Consider the following 21,055-nt stretch of genomic DNA (forward strand, 5'->3'; position numbering starts at 1 on the left):
TCACACCATAGTGTAGTAGGTTCTAACTGCTCTTCACCAAAGGCATGGAGCACAAATCTAAGCCAAACTGCTTGTGTGGTTGCTTCTGCAGCACTCATATACTCTGCCTCTGCAGTAGATAGAGCAACGCTTTGTTGCTTTACTGAAGCCCATGAAAATGCACCATTCCCAAAAGAAAAGGCATAACCTGATGTGGATTTCATATCATCTTCATCTCCACTCCAATCACTATCACAAAATCCAATTAAAAGAGCTGAGTCTCCCTTCTTATATTGGATTCCATAGTCTAGTGTGCCTTTGACATATCTGAGAACTCTCTTGGTTGCTCCATAGTGCTTGACTGAAGGGCAGTGCATAAACCTTGCTAAGAGGCTGGCAGCAAACATGATATATGTTCTTGTAGCTGTCAGATAAAGCAGACTTCCCACAATTTTTCTATATTGTTCTTCATCTGCTGGTGTGCACTCATCATCTCTCCTTAATTTTTCAGTTGTTGCAAAAGGAATTGACACCTCTTTGCAGTCCTTTAAACCAAACTTTTCAAGCAGGTTGAGAGCATATTTCTTATGGTGTATAAAGATACTCCCTTCATTTTGACTAACTCCCATTCCTAGAAAGTGGTGTAGCAGCCCGAGATCTGTCATCTTATATTTTTCCATCATGGCACCTTTAAATTCTTCTATCATTTTACCATTACTTCCAGTATACACGATGTCATCTACATAGATAGATACAATTAAGGTTCCTTTGTTTTCCTCAGATTTCACATACAGTGTTGCTTCACTTGGACTTCTCTTGAAACCACATTGTTGTAGATATGCATCAATGTTACTGTTCCAGGCTCTTGGAGCTTGTTTAAGCCCATAAAGTGTCTTTCTTAGTCTGTAGACTTTGTGTTCCTCATCTTTAACCATAAAGCCATCCGGCTGGTCTACATAGACTTTTTCCTCAATAACACCATTTAGGAAAGCTGACTTGACATCAAGTTGATACAATTTCCAACCTTTCTGAGTTGCTAAGGCAATCAAGGTCCGAATAGTATCTAATCTAGCAACCGGAGCAAAAGTTTCATTAAAGTCTACTCCAGGCTTCTGTGTGTAACCTTTAGCTACAAGCCTTGCTTTATATTTCTGGATAGTTCCATCCAGATTTAGCTTAGTCTTATATATCCATTTAACTCCCACAATTGGTTTGTCATCAGGCCTTTTCACCAATTCTTAGGTTTGGTTCTTCTCTATCATAGCAATTTCCTCCTCCATGGCCTTTTTCCAAGCTATGTCTTTTACTGCTTCAGCATACCCTTCAGGTTCAATTATGCTTACTCGACATTGAGCAAACACTTCATTGAGATCCTTCCATTTCTTTGGTGTAGAATCATAAGTTTCTGACAAATCTATTCCACTTTCAAACACATCAGTTTTAGGGGCTGATCTTTGGCTGTTACTTCCAACAGCAAAGGTAGTGATTTGTGAACACGAGCCAACATCTTGAGTACTAGAAGGTCTTGGAGATGACTGCACAGGAGTAGAGGATATGCACAAATTTTCATCTTCACTTGCTTCATTTCTTTTGTCCCATGGAACTGTCACATATGAGGTCTCATTTGTTTCCCAATTCCATAGAGCATCCTCATCAAAAACAACACTCCTTGAGACAATTACTTTCTTACTTTTCAAATCATAAACTCTATAGCCTTTTTCTCTAGTGCCATAGCCAACAAATATCCCATTTTGTCCTGTTTCCTCTAGTTTCTGTCTAAGCTGAGATGGAACATGGGTGAAGCACACATAACCAAATACTTTCAGATGCTTCACACCAGGTTTCCTTCCACTGAAAGCCTCAAAAGGTGTCCTGTTCTCAAGTGCACGAGTAGGGCACCTGTTTAGAATATATACAGCAGTATTTACTGCTTCTCCCCAAAAAGTGAAAGGCAGCTTCTTCTCGTGAAGCATTGTTCTGGCCATTTCCACCACTGTTCGATTTTTCCTCTCAGTAACTCCATTTTGCTGTGGTGAGTAAGCAACTGTCAGCTGTTTTTCAATTCCAGCTGCTTCACAAAATTTCTCAAACTCCTGTGAAGTATATTCTCCACCCCTGTCACTCTTTAGCTTCTTTATTTTAAAACCACATTGCAGTTCAACCATGGCTTTGAATTTCATAAACACTGAGAGCACACTTGACTTCAACCTTAAAAAATAAATCCAGCACATCCTGGTCTTATCATCAATGAAAGTCAAAAAATATTTGTTACCTCCATGAGTCTCCACCATTGGTCCACACACATCTGTATGAATCAATTCAAGGGGGTCATTTTCTCTTTTCACCTTTTCTTTATCAAACACCTTTCTGTGAGTTTTCCCAATAGCACATCCCTCACAAATGTGATTTTTATCTGTGAGTTTTGGTAGTCCATAAACCATGTCTCTATCCTCCAGCATCCTCAAGCTTTCAAAATTTAAATGTCCAAGTCTCTTATGCCACTTCCAGGTTGAGTCAACAACAGTCACCCTATTTGCCATTATTGGACAAATGCTTTCAAATGTAAGAGGAAAGCATCTATTCCCCTTCATTTGGATAGTTGCAACTGTTACTTGCATATTTTTGTCTTCATAAATATAGGCCATAAATCCTCCAAATACTAGCCAGTATCCATGCTCGATCATTTGTCCCACGCTTAGCAAATTTTCATCAAGGCCAGGAACAATCATAACCTCAGGTATGAATCTAGTTCCACCCTTTGTCTCTACAACCAGTGTCCCTTTGCCAACTGATTCAACCAAGTCACCAGTTCCCATCTTAACTTTGCATTTGACAGTGTGATCAATGTTAATCAACAAGGATTCACAACTAGTCATGTGGTTACTACAACACTATCCAGATACCACGCATTTCCATCTCCCTGCACAGAGGCTTTATGGCATGCATAAAACATGGTGGTGTTATCTTGTACCTGGTTTGCATAGTTAGCTTGTTGACCCTTCCTGCTAGGTTGATGACACTCCTTTGCCATATGACCAAACTTCTCACAGTTATAGCATTTGACCTTACCCTTATACCAACAATCACCAAAATGAGTCTTGTCACACACTTTGCATTTTGGTTTTCCACCATCATTGGCAGTGCCCTGTTTTGTATTTGTTTGATACCTGCTTTCCGATTTCTTTGGCTTTCCTTTCCATCCCTTGTAATTCTTCTTTCCACCTTCTTGACCATATGACCTGTGATTATCATTCTGGCCCTTTGAGGAAATGCCCATACTAGCAAATGCTTGTTCTGAAATTCCAGAATCATCATCATCTCTATTTATTCGTAACTCATAACTCTTAAGGGACCCAACGACTTCATGTACAGAAACAGTATTCATATCAGAAGTTCTTTCAATCACAACACACATCGGATCATATTTCTTGGTGAGACTAATTAGTACCTTCTGTACCATGCGTTGGTTAGCCAAAGTTTCTCCTATTTTTCCATCTGGTTTGTTAACTCAAAAAATATACTGAAATAATTAGAGAGTGACTCATTTACCTTCATCTTCATATACTCAAATTCACGTCGTAGTCCTTGAAGTTTCATAGATCTGGCCTGCTCATCTCCATGATATTCCTCCCTGAGTAAGTCCCAAGCCCCTTTTGCTGTTTCTTGATTCACAATACGTGGAAAAATTCCCTTTGAAACTGCCCCCTGGATAATTCCCAGTGCCTTGGCATCTTTCATAAGCTGCTCCTCCAGGTAAGCATCATCCTCTTCATCATCAACACTCCCTGGATCTCCTTCTTTCTTTCCTTTCTTCTTTTTACACTCTGGAATTACAATACCTCTGTCAACAAGTTTCCAAATCCCATGAGATTTGAAAATTGTGATCATCCTGACTTTCCAAAACTCAAATTCAGTACCATCAAAGATGGGAGCCCGTAGCTCACCACCAGCTCCTGCCATTTCTGAGTTGAGAGTATTCTCTGTTGGATTTCTCTCACCCGTTACACAGTGACAACGCCCAGCTCAAATCAAACCTTGGACTCTGATACCATGTTGAGATACAGTAGAAATTAGCAGAGAAATAAAGAAGGGAGAATGGAGTCTGAAATCTCTTGGAGCACACGTAGTGCTTTTGTATCAATTCATTCCACTGTATCTGATAATTACAAGCAATAAAGTGTATATATCTTTTGGCTATTGTAACAGAAAAGAAAAGGAGAGACTGTGATCTCTTCCCAGCCACAAAGACAAGACCCTATAAGGTATTGACACCTGTCCAAAATGACAGCTAACATGACTAACACCTTTCTTTTATTTAAAAAAACTGATTAACTCATTTTAACTACCTAATTAAGCTATCAGTTAAGGACCTTAATTCCAACAGTAGTAACTTCTCTGGCTGCATCTGGAGCTCTGCTCGTGGTTGTTGTCCTGGTTTGTGGTTGGCTCTTGTGGTGTTCTTGGTACGATTCTGGTGTGGTGGTGATAGGTTGTGGTGGTTGGATGGCTGGCTTTGGATTTTGGTTAGGGCTAGCTTTGGGAGGTTTTGTTGTCTTTTTTGTTCTGTTGTTGTCGTTTCTTCACTTTCTTGTTTGTAGTTTACGGTGTTTTGTTTGCTTGTTGGGCTGTGCCATTGTTTCGGTTTCTGCCCAGGTCTGGGCTTATGTAATGTGGGTTTGCCCTTTGGGCTTTTAATGCATTCTCTAATTGGCCACAAAAAAAAAACAATAAAATTATTCACATATATGCATGAGTAAAAGTGTGAGCAAGTTAAAAAGACTCCTTAGAAGAATCTCTAACACAACATTATATTTGTTCCTAAAATATGTCAAACAAAAAGTAAATTTACAGAAATCGGCTATTCGCTATAGCCCTCACACGTACCATCTCATAAAAATCATCACTTCACAGACTTTGGGGGTTCGAATCATCGATTGTCACGAAAAATATCTAGGGCTTCCCACGGTGGCTGGCCAAGAAAAGAAGAAACTGTTTCAGCCCGTCAAGGACAAAATCTGGAAGAAGCTCAATGGTTGGAAGGAGAAATTTTTATCTAAGGCTGGCAAAGAAGTATTGGTGAAGGTGGTTTGTCCAAGCCATACCAACCTATTATATGAGTCTATTTTGTATGCCAAAAGGAATCCGCAAAGAGATCACAACTTTCATATCTCAGTTATGGTAGGGAAAGAAATAAATGAAGTGAGGCATGCATATATTGGTTAAAATGGGATGAGCTCTGTATCTCGGGTTTCCCACGCAGATTTGACTTTAGAGAGCTCGACTGTTTCTTTCAAGCACTTATTGCCAAACAAGGGTGTCGTTTACTACAGAATCCGAACTCTGTTGCCAGTAGAGTTATGAGTGGAAGATACTATCTAGAAATTAAGTTCCTTTATGGAGGCTACAATTCGCTCTCGACCCTCTCTGGTTTGGCGATCGCTTCTTTGGGCTCGAGACTTACTCGATGCAGGGTTGAGGTGGTGAGTTGCGGATGGCAATTCAATAGGTATTTATGAAGACAAGTGGTTGCCCCGGCCAATCACTTTCAAAATCCAATATGCACATTCTCTTCCACTAGACATGAAGGTAGTAGAACTCATCACCCCAAATAGAAGATGGAGGGCTACAATGATATATGGGCATTTTCGATTGGAAGAGGCAGATATTATAACTAGTATTCCTTTGAGAATCTCTGCTAGACCTGATCAGCTTACATGGCATTACACAAAGTAGGGATAGACACGGTATGGGACAGTTCAGTATCGACCACTTATCGATCCCAATACCGAAATAGGTAGCCGGGACGAGACGGTATTACAATTTTTAAGATTTGAATCCGAATTATACTAATCCTGTTGGGATCGGTATGATTCGGTACCAGTTTTGAGATGGTTATAAAGTTACAAATATGGTGGACAGGTGTTGAATAGGTGGCCGTCGCTGGAGAAGAAGGGGATGAGCAACAACTTGTTGGCTAGGATCAAAGGGAGAAGGGGACAGCGGCGCCACTCGTTGTCCACCGACTTCAGCTACGGTCCTTTGAGCTACGCACTCAACTTTCAGTACAAGAACGCTGAAGGGCTCAACGGCTTCTTAGAGTGGTTTCAGCCGCCTTCGCAAAGAGAAATAAAGAGGCACATAGAGAAAGGTGAAGAGAGAGACATAAGCCAAGAAACATAGAGGAAAAAAGTATGTCGCGGGGATAAAGATAAGGTTCTCGCCCGAGATAAGGGAAAAGGAAGAGAGTATGTCGCATGGAGATGAGGGAAAAGAGGAAAAAGAAAGAAAAATATGGGGCGCTGGAAGAGAGGGATGGGAATATCATATTCATATTAGGGTATCATTGGGAATGGTTGGCTGTTTGGACAAGTCTATACTTCTACCATATGCACTTTGTTTATAAATGCATTTTTAGGGTAATGCTCATTATGTTCTCCCTAATTAGATGTAACTTTTTTTTTGCTAATGAAATTCATTCATACGGTCGAGTTTCATTCGTAAGCTAAGTTTAACCCACCCCATTTTGAAATCTTGGATTCGTCCCTGATAACACTACTAGAAAAATGGGCAGTGGGCACAAGTTAAAAGACACAAATATAGTTTTGTGATACCTTTCTTACATTGAACACAAATGGTAGTTGATATGTGCTTTGTAATTTTTGGGCATACTTGATTTATGCCACCTATATGTGTCCTCTCATAATGGACACAAATTTCGTGCCTAAATTCATATGTAAAAAATCCTCCCATCGCATCTGCATCAGATTGATATGATCACTCGATGATATGAATATACTATTTATGCTTGTAGGTGAACACAAAAGTGCTCATTTGTGACCAATTGAATATTTAATGAGATTAATTGATTAAACATTACACTTCCCAATAAGCTTCAATGGGATTACAGTTTCAAGACTATATCTTCCTCTCTCATTCTTTTTCTCGTTCTCTTTTTCTGTCTTCTCTTTCTTTCCCAGTCTCCCATACTCTCTCTCTCTCTCTCTCTCTCTCTCTCTCTCTCTTTCTGTCTCTTTCTCTCCCTCCCTCCCTCCCTCTCTGTCTCTTTCTCTCCCTTTCTCTCTCTTTCTCTACATGCCTCCGTCACCGGACCACTATTGGTGCCCGATGATCGAATCGACCTCCAGCAACGGGAGGGACACCGACAGTGGACTGGGGGTATGGTGAGTGGGTTGGGTGGGGGTAGGTTTGTTTCTGTAATTTCAATTTTTTGTCTTTTTTAATTATTTATTTTGGTTGGATGGGTTTGTTTCTTTTTTATTTATTTTTTTTCTTTCACTCATAGTTTTGTTGGTTGTTTTTACAGGTTAGGTGAAGGTGATACATTTACAGGTTGTCGATTGGGAATATTTGATAAAGAAGAAGATGATGTTCTTGTTGATGTTTGTGGGTTTGGTTGCAAATTTTTATTTTTCTGCATATCTTTGATTTCTTTAATATTAAAGCATGATCCGAAAAAGTTTAGAGCTTGGCTTGGCTGCAAGTTTTAGTTTTCTAGGTTTGTGAAAGAGAAAGAAGGAGAGTTTCACATACATGGGGCATTATGATGATTTCTTGTGTCGGCATCTAGTGGTATACTCAAGAGATATGAAGAATCTGATAGTGTTTATTTTGGTTATTTGATAGTTTTGAATTTAAAGGATAATAAAAATTATAATTGGGTGTTTATATTTTTCGTATAATTTTTGTATAAACAATACTATAATTGTATGAAAAAGGCTTAAATTTGTTGTACATACCAATATGTTTTTTTTTTCTAAATTAAAATACACTCTTTGGGCACAATTTTGTATTTGTGCCATGTGAATTTAAATGTCATGTCAAATGGACTGTGAAGACTGTGTCACTGTCAGAACGAAAGCACAAAAGGTACATGCATTTGTTGTTGGAGTTGATGTTCAACCCCATTCTGTTTTTGGTCACCTAGTTGCATCAGGAGACTTGCAGCCTAAGCATTAACCGAGTATTCCACATGGATTGAACCTTGCAGCCTTAATAGGATTAAGTATTTACAAGTTAATAAAAGGCTAAAGGGATTCCTAATCATTAAAGGACAATGAATTAGTATGCTATACTACTAAGGATATCCTAAAGAGTTTAGTTATGGGATTTAAACTCTTGAGGACAGTCAAGATATATATATATTAGATCCCTTTGCACGCAGTGAATACACACAATAAAGACTACTCCCCATATAGTAGAAGGTGTTAAGGGTGCTGTGAGTGCGAAGAAGATCTAGGCCTATCTCTGCTCTGCAATATGGATGCTGCTATGGTAAACTCAGGTAAGTGTTTCAATTCATATCAGCCTACAGATTTAACATGTGGTATCAGAGCATGGCTGTATGTTTAGAAACCTTAAGTAAAATTGACAATCTGATTGTATGTGAGGAATTATATGTTAAAGACCACTGTATGCATATTTTTGAAATCGAATTTCTCTGTTCAATCTGTATTGCCATGAAAATCATATTTTTCTGTACTAACAGTTTTATGCAGCAGTTTTATTATGTTTGTTTTGCTTTTGGGATTTTCGACTCTATAACTTGTAGTGTTGCAAGTAATATCTCCTAAAATCAAAACCTATGAAGAATGATTATTTATCTTATTGTATTATCTGAGATATTGTATATATATATATGTAAACTCAGGCATGATCAATGTTTTGGAGGGTTCTTGAATTAATTAAGCAAGCAACTCGCAGCCTAATTAACTTGAGAAGTCTCCAGAACAACAGGTTGTTGATCAAATTGCATGACCAACACATGACAGGTGAAGTACTTATCTGCTCATACGTGATAACTACTTCACTGTGGTCAGTGTGGTGATGGCTAGCATAGAAGATGAATTTACATGGACTATTAAAGGATTTCCTTCTGTCCATAGATGTGGGAAGTTCTTTATAAGGCAGTACATGTATATTCATAATCTAAGTGCTATAGCATGGTTTACTCTCAGCCTATAGATATGAGTCAACTATGTTAATAAAGTTTTCTTGGGAATTAATGTTAACACTTAGTTTTAAAATTCTCAGTTGTGAATTCTTCTTTGAATTTCAATTCCATCCAAACCTTGACTGGTACCAGCTTCAAGAAGTGAAAAGCTGATTTAGAGATTGTTCTTGGACTGATGGATTTGGACTTGGCACTAAGAGAAGGGGCACCACCAAAGCCAATTGAGAATGGAGATGAATGGATTGATCCATCAACAAGGGCAAAACATGAAAAATGGACTAAGGCTAATAGAATGTCAATTCTGATCATGAAGAGATCTATGTCTGATTCTGTAAAAGGAGGCATACTAGAGTCAGATAATGCAAAAACTTATCTTGCATCGATTGAAGCTAAGTTTAAAGAGTCTGACAAGGCTGAAATCTCTAATCTTATGAACACTTTGTCATTAGCAAAATATGATGGAGAAAAGAGTGTTAGGGAGCACATCATGAGCATTATTTAAGCAGGAACCAAACTGACAGAATTAGAAGTGCCTATGAGTGATGCTTATCTGGTTCACTTGGCCTTGAATTCACTGCCAAGTGAGTACACACAGTTGAGGAGTAGTTACAATACTCAGAGGGAGAAATGGAGTTTAGATGAACTGATAGGCTTTTGTGTAAATGAAGAAAAGGAGATTAAGAAAATAAGGCTGAAAGAGTTGTGAATTTTGTGCAAGATTCTAAGGCATCAAGTTCTAGGAATGGCTACAGAAACAATGGTAAGGCTGTAGTAGCAAACCTTCCCAATCATCAAAACTCTTCCAATCCTCCACATCGACCTAACAACCCTCAGGCTACCAAACCAAATGGATTGCAATGCTATTTTTGCAGAAAATTTGGTCACCTTAAGAGAAATTGTATCAAGTATAAGAAGTGGCTAGATAAGAGAAAGACTAAAGGTAACTTGAAACATGCTTTAGAATGCTTTGAATCTAATTTGGTTAATATTGCTAGTGATTTGTGGTGGCTTGACAGTGGTGCTACTATTCATGTGTCCAATACCTTGCAGGGATTCATAAGCAAGAGAGTGCCAAGCAAGGATGAGGTTGCTGTGTTCGTAGACAATGGAACTAAGGTGGAAGTAGAGTACATTGGAGTTGTCAGATTGGAGCTGGAATCTGGATATATTTTGGATTTAGTAGATGTAGTTTATGTACCTTCCATGAGAAGGAATTTAATTTCTGTTAGTAGGCTAATAAGATCCAGCCTTAGGTTTGTTTTTGACAATTCTGGAATTTCTATCTTTAAGAATGATGATTTATTTGGAAAAGGTTTGTTTTGTGATGATATGTTCAGTCTTTGTCTAAAGAAATCGAAAAATATTACCTGCAACACAACTAGCATTAACATAATCTTGCCTAAAGAGACCTCATCTAAGCTTTGGCATAAAAGGTTAGGACACATTGGACATGAAAGGATGCAGAAATTAGTAAAGTCAGAAGCCTTACCTAAAATGGACAATCAAGATAATGAAACCTATATCGAATGCATCAAAGGGAAAATGGTAAATAACAGGAAGAAGGGTGCAATAAGAAGTGAAAATTTACTTGAATTGATTCACACAAACCTATGTGGACCATTCCCTAAGCCAACACATGATGGTTTTAGATACTTCATTACATTCACAGATGATTACTCAAGGTTTGGTTACATTTACCTATTAACTGAAAAATCAAGTGCACTAGATGCCTTTAAAATTTTCAAGGCTGAAGTTGAAAATCAGTTAGATTTAAAAATAAAAGTGGTAAGATCAGACAGAGGGGGTGAGTATTATGAAAAATATACTGAGGAAGGAAGAAACCCTGGACCCTTTGCCAAATTTCTGCAACTAAATGGCATAGTTGCACAATATACTAACCCAGGCACACCCCAGCAGAATGGGGTATCTGAAAGGAGAAATCGAACCTTGATAGAGATGGTAAGATGCATGACCTGCACTACTAATTTGCCTACTTTTCTGTGGGGAGAAGCACTTAAAACAGCTAACTATATTCTCAACAGAGTTCCCTCAAAAGCAGTAGCATCGACTCCATATGAGTTGTGGTTTAAAAGAAAACCAAGCATCAATCATTTTAAAATTTGGGGATGCAAGGCAGAAGCAAGAGTCTACAATCCTGCTGAAAAGAAATTAGATTCCAAGACTGTGAGCTGTTATTTTGTAGGTTATCCTAATCGAACTAAGGGCTATAGGTTTTATTGTCCAAATTATACTACTAGGTTTGTTGAAACAGGGAGAGCCAAGTTTTTAGAAAATCATGCAGACACAACTGAGACTAATGATTTTGTTTTTGAAGAAATAGAAGAGCCAACAGACCAACCTATGCACACTGTAGATGAAAAAGAGCTAGAAAATTCTACTGGAATAGTGTTTTCTGATCCAAACAATGATAAGGAACCTGTAGTCGACCAACCATTAGCATTAGTTGATGTTCCAACGCTTGCAGATAATCAAGCTCCTGATAATAGAACAAAGAAGCAATCTGAAAATGCATTAATAAGGAAATCAACCAGAATCAAGAAACCTGCATTATCCAATGACTATGTAGTTAACTTGCAGGAATCTGAGCAACATGATGAAGGCACTAACACTGATCCTTACACATTCAAAGCAGCAATGACAAGTGAGGAAAATGAACACTGGCTAGGGGCTATGAAATCTGAAATGGATTCAATGAAGCAGAATGAAGTATGGGACTTAGTTGATTTACCAAAAGGAGTTAAACCTATAGGATGCAAATGGGTTTTTAAAACAAAAGAGACTTGAAGGGGCAGGTTGAAAGGTATAAGGCCAGACTAGTTGCGTGCCAAAGGGTTTACTCAACAAGAAGGTGTGGATTTCAAAGAAACCTTCTCACCAGTCTCCACAAAAGATTCCTTCAGGGTGATTATGGCTATGGTTGCACATTTTGACTTGTTTCTACATCAAATGGATGTTAAAACTGCATTCTTGAATGGAGACCTATATGAGGAAATCTATATGAAGCAACCAGAAGGTTTCATTCAAGAAGGGAGAGAAAGTTTAGTTTGCAAACTCAAGAAGTCAATCTATGGTTTGAAACAAGCATCAAGGCAGTGGTACCTTAAATTTGATGAAGTGATTCAATGTTTTGGTTTCTTTGAGAACCAAGTGGATGAGTGTATCTATGTTAAGGTCAGTGGGAGACATTTTGTGATTTTAGTATTATATGTAGATGACATTATGTTAGCTAGCACTAATTTGACTATGCTGAATCACACTAAGTCTTTCCTATCTAAACGTTTTGATATGAAGGACATGGGAGAGGCATCATATGTGTTAGGTATAGAGATCACTCGAGATAGGGAGAAAGGGATACTGGGTTTATCTCAAAAGGGTTACATAGAGAGGGTATTGAAGAGGTTTAATATGAGCAATTGTACTGGTACAGATTTACCTTTTGGAAAGGGTGATAAATTAAGCAAGAAACAAGCCCCAGTTACTGACCAAGATAAGTTAGAAATGCAGTCAAGACCCTATGCTTCACTTGTGGGAAGTTTAATGTATGCACAAGTCTGCACAAGGCCTGATATAGCTTTTGCAATTTCTGTACTTAGCATATTTCAATTGAATCCAGGTATTCCTCATTAGGTGGCAGCTAAGAGAGTCATGAGATATTTGCAAAGAACTGAGGATTACAAGTTGTGTTATAGAAGGAGCAACGTGTTAGAGTTAATTGGATACACTGACTCTGACTTTGCAGGATGTCCAGACTCTAAAAAGTCAACTAGCAGTCATGTTTTCTTATTTGCAGGTGGAGCAGTCTCATGGAAAAGTGTTAAGCAGTCCACAGTGGCATCTTTAACTATGCATGCTGAGTTTGTGGCATGTTATGAGGCTACCATTCAGGCAATATGGTTAAGGAACTTCATTTCTAGCATGAGGGTTTTAGAGAACATAGAGAAACCTATACAAGTATGGTGTGATAATAGTGCTGCAGTGGATTTCAACAAGAACAATAAAAGATCGTCTGGTACTAAGCATTTAGATTTAAAATTTCTGTTGGTAAGGGAGAAGGTCAAGTCAGGATACATTCGGATTGATCACATTGGTACTAACTTGATAATTGCAGATCCACTCAACAAAGGGTTGCCTAATTCAGCATTTCATAGGCATGTGGCAAGTATGGGGTTGTCTTCTGTTTTTGATCTGCAGAGTTAGTGGGAGCAATGTTTTTCCTGTTATTTTCCTTCTCATTTGTTTTAAATGGTCATTAAAGTTTGTTTTGGATGTTTTGGATAATTTTTAAAGACTTGCAACTTGTTATTCAATCTATTTTAAAAATTTATAGAAACATATTGGCATTCAATTTTGGTTAGCATGCCTCTGTCTTATCTAGTTTATGTTACTGAATGACAATTTGCTTAAAGGCATATAAGTTGCATTATGCATATGGATGTTTCATTAGAAACATAAGGCAGATTTGTAAAAATCTGATAAATAGAGGATCTAACAGAATAATTGTGTTTGTTATGCATTTTGATATGCATTTGAGTAACACTTTAGGAAACACATTGGTTATTCTGGTTTTACATTGTCTTGTTGGTGTCTCATGTGGATATGAGTGCTTGCATATGTAGTTACTAAAGCTCAGGATGAAATATTTAATCCGAAAGTTTTTAGAGCTCTATGTAAGAACTCATTTCTGACAGAGGCTTGTTGGGAATTAGAATTCAATGGAATTTCATGCGCACTAAAGGGTTGTTCTTAGCTGCATAAGCATCTATTTGACCAAGTGGGAGAATGTTGGAGTTGATGTTCAACCCCATTCTGTTTTTGGTCACCTAGTTGCATCAGGAGACTTGCAGCCTAAGCATTAACCGAGTATTCCACATGGATTGAACCTTGCAGCCTTAATAGGATTAAGTGTTTACAAGTTAATAAAAGGCTAAAGGGATTCCTAATCATTAAAGGACAATGAATTAGTATGCTATACTAATAAGGATATACTAAAGAGTTTAGTTATGGGATTTAAACTCTTGAGGACAGTCAAGATATATATATATTAGATCCCTTTGCACGCAGTGAATACACACAATAAAGACTACTCCCCATATAGTAGAAGGTGTTAAGAGTGCTGTGAGTGCGAAGAAGATCTAGGCCTATCTCCGCTCTGCAATATGGATGCTGCTATGGTAAACTCAGGTAAGTGTTTCAATTCATATCAGCCTACAGATTTAACATTTGTGTCTATGCAATTGACACATAACACTTAATTGTGTCTTATTCACAGCAGAAACATCAATTGCGAAAACAAATATGAATTTAGTGGCCATGCCGTTACAAATGTTAAAAGAGCATAATTATGTGTGCTGTTCTTGCTCAAGGGGCACAAATATTGCTCTATGTCCAGAGCTGATTTTTCTAGTAGTGTTAGAACCATCATCCATTCAAAGTATGGTACCACAAAAATGTCATTTTTAATCAAAGATAGCCATCCCTAAACTAAAAAATATAAAGCAGTACTAAACAACAAAACAAGACTTAAAATTAAACTCCATTTTTAAGTAGTCCTGGCCGGAAACAGAGACTGTTGATGAGTAGCAGCCCCAGTTGCAGTGGTTGAGTCTCCTCCACCATCTTGACCTTGGTTCTTCTTCTTTCTGTTGTGCAGAAACACCCGAACAGTAATAGAGATATATACATACCAACAGTAAAACAATGTCACGGAGTGCTTTATGTTCGAAACAAAAAGAGATGAGCTAAATATATAGCATTTATTTCTAAATTAATTACCAAAAAAAAAAAGGATAGGTAATCTGCTACATGAAAATAATAGAACCAAAAAAATAGAAAATGAGGGAAGCCATAGCAGATAGTAGAGTGACTGATGGTGGAATGCGCCCCTTGTCTTTCCTTATCAGCATTCCTTCAATGATAGGGTAGTTGATCACTATCACATAAAATGGTATCAAAATTTGTATAAACATCTTCTCCAACTCCCCCACAAAGATGGCTCTAGCAACCCCCACAACAAAGGAAGCCATGTTCAAGATGACCAGTGCAACCATTGGAGCAAGAAACAGTGAAGACGTTTGGAAATCAAATACCCCCATATTGTAACGTTTGAGTTGTTCAACATCATCAACTTTATTGGTTGGGAAGAAGCTGGCTTCCCTCATACCAAATTTTTTCATAAAACCATCGAAACAACCATAGAAGTTGGATGTAACCGCTTTTATCATCCATATCCTCTGCTCATTTATCCAATGTTGAACTGTTGATCCCGTTATGAGAACTTCGTATAAATGTTTAAAAACGGCTGATATGAATACAAACAAAAATACGATAAAATATGAATTTGAAACCTGAAAACCCAAGAAAAAGAAAAATATATTAGTATATTACATGACTTACTAAATTAAAAGATTTAGTTTGGAGAGCTATTTTATAATAAGGTGCATAAATAGGATCAAGGACCAAACTAAAGGTTTGCCGGGCTAATGACCAGCCGAGCCCACCAAACGATAATAAATTCTAACAACTATGTTCTCAGCACATACACCCAAGGCCATGCCCCATCCTTCAACCCCTTTCTAATTTAGGCCCACTAATCCAGCTTACTCCAATTTTGTAAGTTAGCTTTGTCATAAAGTAAAATCTTTAAATAAAGTCATATTTTTAGTGGTATTTCTATCTATAATGTTGGAGATATTTCAAACTCAAAATACATTTTCCCCTGATAAAAAGTAAGACCATATTTAGAGACATCCCACCTACAATGCATTTCAATTATTTATATTTGATCTAACAGTTGACAAGTAGGTTCTTAGTTCTGCAAAAAAATTTGGGACAGAAACTAAAATAAACTTTCATTACCTCGGGGTACAAAGGAATGCCATTGAGTAGACACAGCTGAGGTATAGTACCAAAGCACGATAATGTCAAGAAATAAAAAAGATGAAAGAGTGATATTTCAGCATAGCACATGCTTTCAAGGAAAGAAGCTTTGAAAGGGCCATATATAAGAGGACAGAACTTAGAGAGAGCCACATCAATCAACCCAGAGGTCCATCTTGTCCCTTGGATCAAAAAGTCATTCAAATTTGTGGTGCCACTGCCCAAGAACTGTGGCCTTGGTGGATTACAATACACTGAAGTCCAACCCTTGCAATGCAAGGTGGCAAAGCTTGTGAAGTAGTCTTCCACCACAGACCCATATAAGAAACCAACCTGCTATGAAAAATTAGAGAGACAGAGAAAGACAGAGATCAGTAACTCGGGCTTTTTTTTTTTTGTTTGAATTTCATATTTCCATTTTTCATTAATAAGGAAATGAAAATTATTTCTGTGGAATTGTATATATATACTTGCCTCTTCACCCCATTTGGTGCCATTTTCAAAGGTACAAGAGGATAGCAATTGGGTCTCAGTCAGCAATGCATTTCCTTCCTTCATGATCATAGCAAGATTGTAGTTTCCGCGGAGGGATGTGATGAACTCATTGGATGGACCAAAAGATTGTCTGAGTTCCATGGGATCCCGATCCCGATCCCCATCTAAACATCCGTTACTTAATATTAGTGAAACTAAGAAGTAGGATATTTGTTAAGACTAGAAAAATAGGTATCAGATACATAAATTTATAAAATTGATTGTTAGGCTATTATTGTAGTTAGAAAATGTTAACACAATGGTTTTTATGAGAGACTAATAAATTAATAATAAAGAATTGTGAATGATCGTTTCATAAGAACTCTTAGATTAATTCAATGCCACATATTTTTATTAATTTATAACCCCACTCATACACATTTTATACTCAATAACTTGTTTTAAATTATTAACCCTTAAAAAAAAAAAATCTTCACCAAAATTCTTTTGATTCCTCGTTTTATTTTTTACTCCATTTATGGACAGGTTCATCACATACCCTTTTAGGGTATAGAATGAAACTTAAAACTTGATACCCTCTTAGGGGTATAATGGTGGGACCCATAAAAGTAGTCCCACATAGATGAGTCCGGTCATTATTAAAAAACTAATACACTACATAATCAATTAAAATGGTGCAAATAGAAGTATTCTATCATATATGAACAAAACTTGCCTATCCCTGGGATGCCACCTGTGTGTTATCCCTAGGGAGAGAGAAAAGGAAAAAGAGAGAAAGAAAAAAAAAAAAAAAAAAAAGTGAGAGGAGAGAGAGATAAAGAGAAAAGAGATGGTGTGGTATCCCCGGGGCAGGTAAGTTTCAGTCATCATATATATATATATATATATGTTGATGAGCTCCGATTGCAGATCTAATTAACACAATACATACCTTCATAAATGGAACCTCCACATAACGACAACCTCTTGATATAATAGCAAGTACCGGACACACATGGTCCTTCAAGCCCATCAAAACCTTGCCACAGCACCTAAATATTGTTCAACACCGACTAGTCAAAATATTGTCTTAGGCGCGCAGCCTTAGCCCTTAGGGGCTTGATTGATATAAGGTAAAGTTGAATTTGTTTTTGTGTCCATTTATATATATATATGCATACCGAAAATACGGTTCTCAACTGACTGTCATAAATGTCATTCTTGCTGATGTTGTTGAATTTTTGGGGGAATTGAACAAATGCTAGGGAGGGTGATTTGTTGGGATCAAGGAGGAAACACATTGCTTGCCGAGCTGAACTTGGATCATTGCAATACATGTCACAATCCAACCCTAATATATAAGGAGAATTGCTTATCACACCAGAGACCCGAAGCTGCAATCAATATAAATGCGTAGGAAGTCATCCATTGATCACCAATAGATTAATAGATAAATAGATATAAATAGATAGATAGAGAAGAGAGAAAGTGTGTGCCAGGTGTGCAAGCGGTGGGAGTTCAATATTTAATTTGTGAACACACAGGGCTCTAGAGAGATACATACAAGAACGTTGAGAGCTCCAGCCTTGAAATGGTGGGGATGAGATGGTCTTTTTTCACGAGAAACATAAACAAGTAGAGGCATTTTGGCTTCATTGACTTGAAATTCATCATCAGTATTGGACGTTTCTTGTATCACCTGCATGCATGCCAAATTAGCTTATAGATTCGATCACAGGTGCGGACGAGCGAATATGCCGCCGAGTGATTGACACAATGACCGAGGGCTGCACCGTATATGAAACAATGACCCAATAATTTACCGGAATGGTTGGTAGCTATCTGATCAAGGAGACAAGGACCGAATATATAATGAAGTTTTTTGTTGGGTTGCAAATTTACTGGAATGGTAGGTAGCTATGAAAACAATGACCCAATAATTGTCATGACCAACAGCTCAATTAAAAAGCTTTTATCCTTCCTACAGGATTAACAATGAAAAAATTAATGATATATATATAGTTGGACCCACATAATGTAATGAAAGGGAAATCGTATACGACTCATACCAAAACATTTGGTGGTTATTATAATTAAGTACTAACCCCATCTTGATCAGTATCCTTAGACAGACAATAGGGAGAGGCCGGTGATGTTAGCTTTACTTGTTGGTCGGCCGGCCATTACAATTAAGAGAAGAGCTCCGTAAGTTATAGCTTATATATGTTGTGAAGCAAGGCTTACTAGCTCTCAGCACATTCTCATACCGAAAATACATATATATACATATTGTGAAATCATAATTAACTCACAAATCTTCAAGATTTGAATTTACAAATTACTTTTAGTGAGAAAATTATTTAATTACTCTCACATGTGCAACGAGGGTATGCATTTTGATTCTTTATATAATACATGTTAAGAGTAATGTGGAGTAATGTCCTACATCGGAAAACTAGAACTTAGTATATGTGCTTATAAGTCTTGGGCCTCTCTACCCATTGTCAATTAGTTTTGGGTTGGATGCTCTAATTCTATCATGGTATCAGAGCCAGGTTATCCGCGTGTAAGGCCTAACGGCCACACGTGCTCCCACGTCACCCAATATAATTTGTTCACGTGTAAGGCTCAAAATCTCGCCACACATGCGGGAGCGTGTTGAAAGTAATGTGGAGCAATGTCCCACATCGGAAAACTAGAGTTTAGTATATGTGCTTATAAATTTTTTACCTTTACATCCATTGTCAATTGATTTTAAGTTGGATACTCTAATTATATCAATATATTAGGTTTTACTGTACTAGTCATATGATTACATAAAATTTATATACCCATATATTACATATATAAATTTTTGATCAACTACTATATACAGTACTATATACAGGAGGTGTAAAGGATCTTCTACATTAATGAGAAGATATAAAAAAAACAAATGACTGAACAAACAATGTCAAATGTAGGGTAAGAAAATTAATATATACCTCAATGACTGCAGGGTGGTCTCGACGCATACCAGTCCTATGGTCTGATCCAAGCCTTGCAAATTCTCTTACTCTTTCCTTAAACAACTCGTATTTTTCCTGCACCCAAATCATTCATATATATCAGCTCGATCTACAGCTGCTTACTGCGGCGGATGTGAGACAACATTCGAACCCGAACAAGCTCTGATATACAAACCTTAATATTATCCCTCTCTTGTGTGAACTCAACACCCTCAGAATGATCGTCCTCCTCCTCTAATGCTGAGAAATAAGCCTCCGGGGCAGGGCACTTGATCTTATACCTCTTGCAAAACGGAAGCCACCACTTTGCAAACCTCCAAGCCTCTCTCATCCCATTCAACGTGACATCAGCACCGCCATCATCCGACAGGTACACGTGGAGCTTCTCCGGCGGATAGTCCATTGCCATGGCGGACAAGACAGTGTTCATCACCCCCACAGGCGGCTCCTTCTCCGGATCCGCAGTGCAAATGAACACGTCGATGGCCGGAAGCTTGTCGTCCTCCGGAAGCCTCTCCGGGAACACAGAACGAGTGACTTGTTGCCACCGGAAGGCTTGGCTGAGGAGCCACTCGAAGGAGAGGAGGAGCTCAGCGGCGAAGACAAGAAGCCACGGTAACGTGATCACTTTGCTTCTTTTGGTGTAGTCTTGAGAGAAGAAAGAGGCTCTGTAGTAAAGCAAGAATGATAAGGCTATGGAGTGGATGAGTATATGTGTTCGGTTGATGAAGTTTGAGAGCTTGTGGACATGGCAGAGATGCAGAGGGAGCTTAGGAGATTTCTCCATGGCTAGCTTCTCCTGATCTCGATCTGGATATGTGTTGTAGTAATAGTAGTATATATAGTACTATCAACCCCCTCCTCCAACTCCCTTTAAAGGGCCATCATAATATCATATATAAACAAATAAAAATTAAAAAAACGAGCTAGAGAAGAACTGTGACCAATAAGTCAAACGTGCAGGACTAATTGTTTTTTCGATTTTATAAAAAAAAGTTTTGAATGGAACAGCTTAATTATATGTATGATATCGTTTTTCAGTGCTACAACATTATGTATTCTATTTAATTAAAAGATTATAAATTTTACTTAAAACAAAATTACGATTAGAGTTTGTATTATATATATATATAGCACCCACTGCACACTGAAGAGTTTCTCGAATCTTATATGTTATATACCTTCATAATATAATCGAGGCACGCTATCCCTTAAAAAGTTGCTTACAATTAAGTAGACTTGCTAAAAAAATAAGATATTTTGTCTTGTAATTGCTTGCAAAAGGCAGGTTTATGTCATATTGTCATTTGGCTGTGATATTTCTCAACTTGTCAAACATTGACTGACTACAGTCCAAAAAAAAAAACTTTGACAGACTACTATTATACTATTTGCAGATAGCACGCATTATTAATCTATGAGTTATTATTAACTTGTGAGCATTATTATTAGATAAATAATGCTAATGCAGCTCTTGTAATACACGGCTCTGCATCTATAATCAGTCACTATTTTTTTTTTTTGGCCAGGATAATCAGTCACTAGTTAATTATTATAATAATCGATGAATCTCTCACTTTTTTTATATGTTGGATTTTCAGTTATACGTCTCAAAATTGGCCACATACTGCTTCATAGGTTAGACAGACGTCAGACAGTCAATTACGCCTCATATTGAACCTTCATGCATGCACCCAAGTCTCAAATGAAGCCTTTGGCAGTATCG

The 21,055-nt window shown here is 37.6% G+C and overlaps 2 protein-coding genes across 2 annotated transcripts; both read right to left on the reverse strand.

The window, feature by feature from the left end:
- Positions 1-2,851: 2,851 nt before the first annotated feature.
- On the reverse strand, positions 2,852-3,939 carry LOC147293915 (uncharacterized). Its single transcript, XM_086231147.1, has 2 exons — positions 3,529-3,939; positions 2,852-3,430 (listed from the first exon to the last, which is right to left on the reverse strand). The coding sequence occupies exons 1-2, from the start codon at positions 3,937-3,939 to the stop codon at positions 2,852-2,854; spliced, it is 990 nt and encodes a 329-aa protein (XP_086087273.1).
- A 10,469-nt stretch (positions 3,940-14,408) lies between these two features.
- LOC147293916 (quillaic acid 3-O-glycosyltransferase CSL1-like) lies at positions 14,409-20,367 on the reverse strand. Its single transcript, XM_086232508.1, has 8 exons — positions 19,505-20,367; positions 19,306-19,404; positions 17,886-18,020; positions 17,503-17,715; positions 17,274-17,373; positions 16,322-16,506; positions 15,827-16,180; positions 14,409-15,315 (listed from the first exon to the last, which is right to left on the reverse strand). The coding sequence occupies exons 1-8, from the start codon at positions 20,114-20,116 to the stop codon at positions 14,770-14,772; spliced, it is 2,244 nt and encodes a 747-aa protein (XP_086088634.1). The 5' UTR covers positions 20,117-20,367; the 3' UTR covers positions 14,409-14,769.
- Positions 20,368-21,055: the final 688 nt, after the last annotated feature.

The sequence above is a fragment of the Dryas octopetala genome, chromosome 2, assembly GCF_963921425.1.
Source record: "Dryas octopetala chromosome 2, drDryOcto1.1, whole genome shotgun sequence".
Classification (NCBI taxonomy): Eukaryota; Viridiplantae; Streptophyta; class Magnoliopsida; order Rosales; family Rosaceae; genus Dryas; species Dryas octopetala.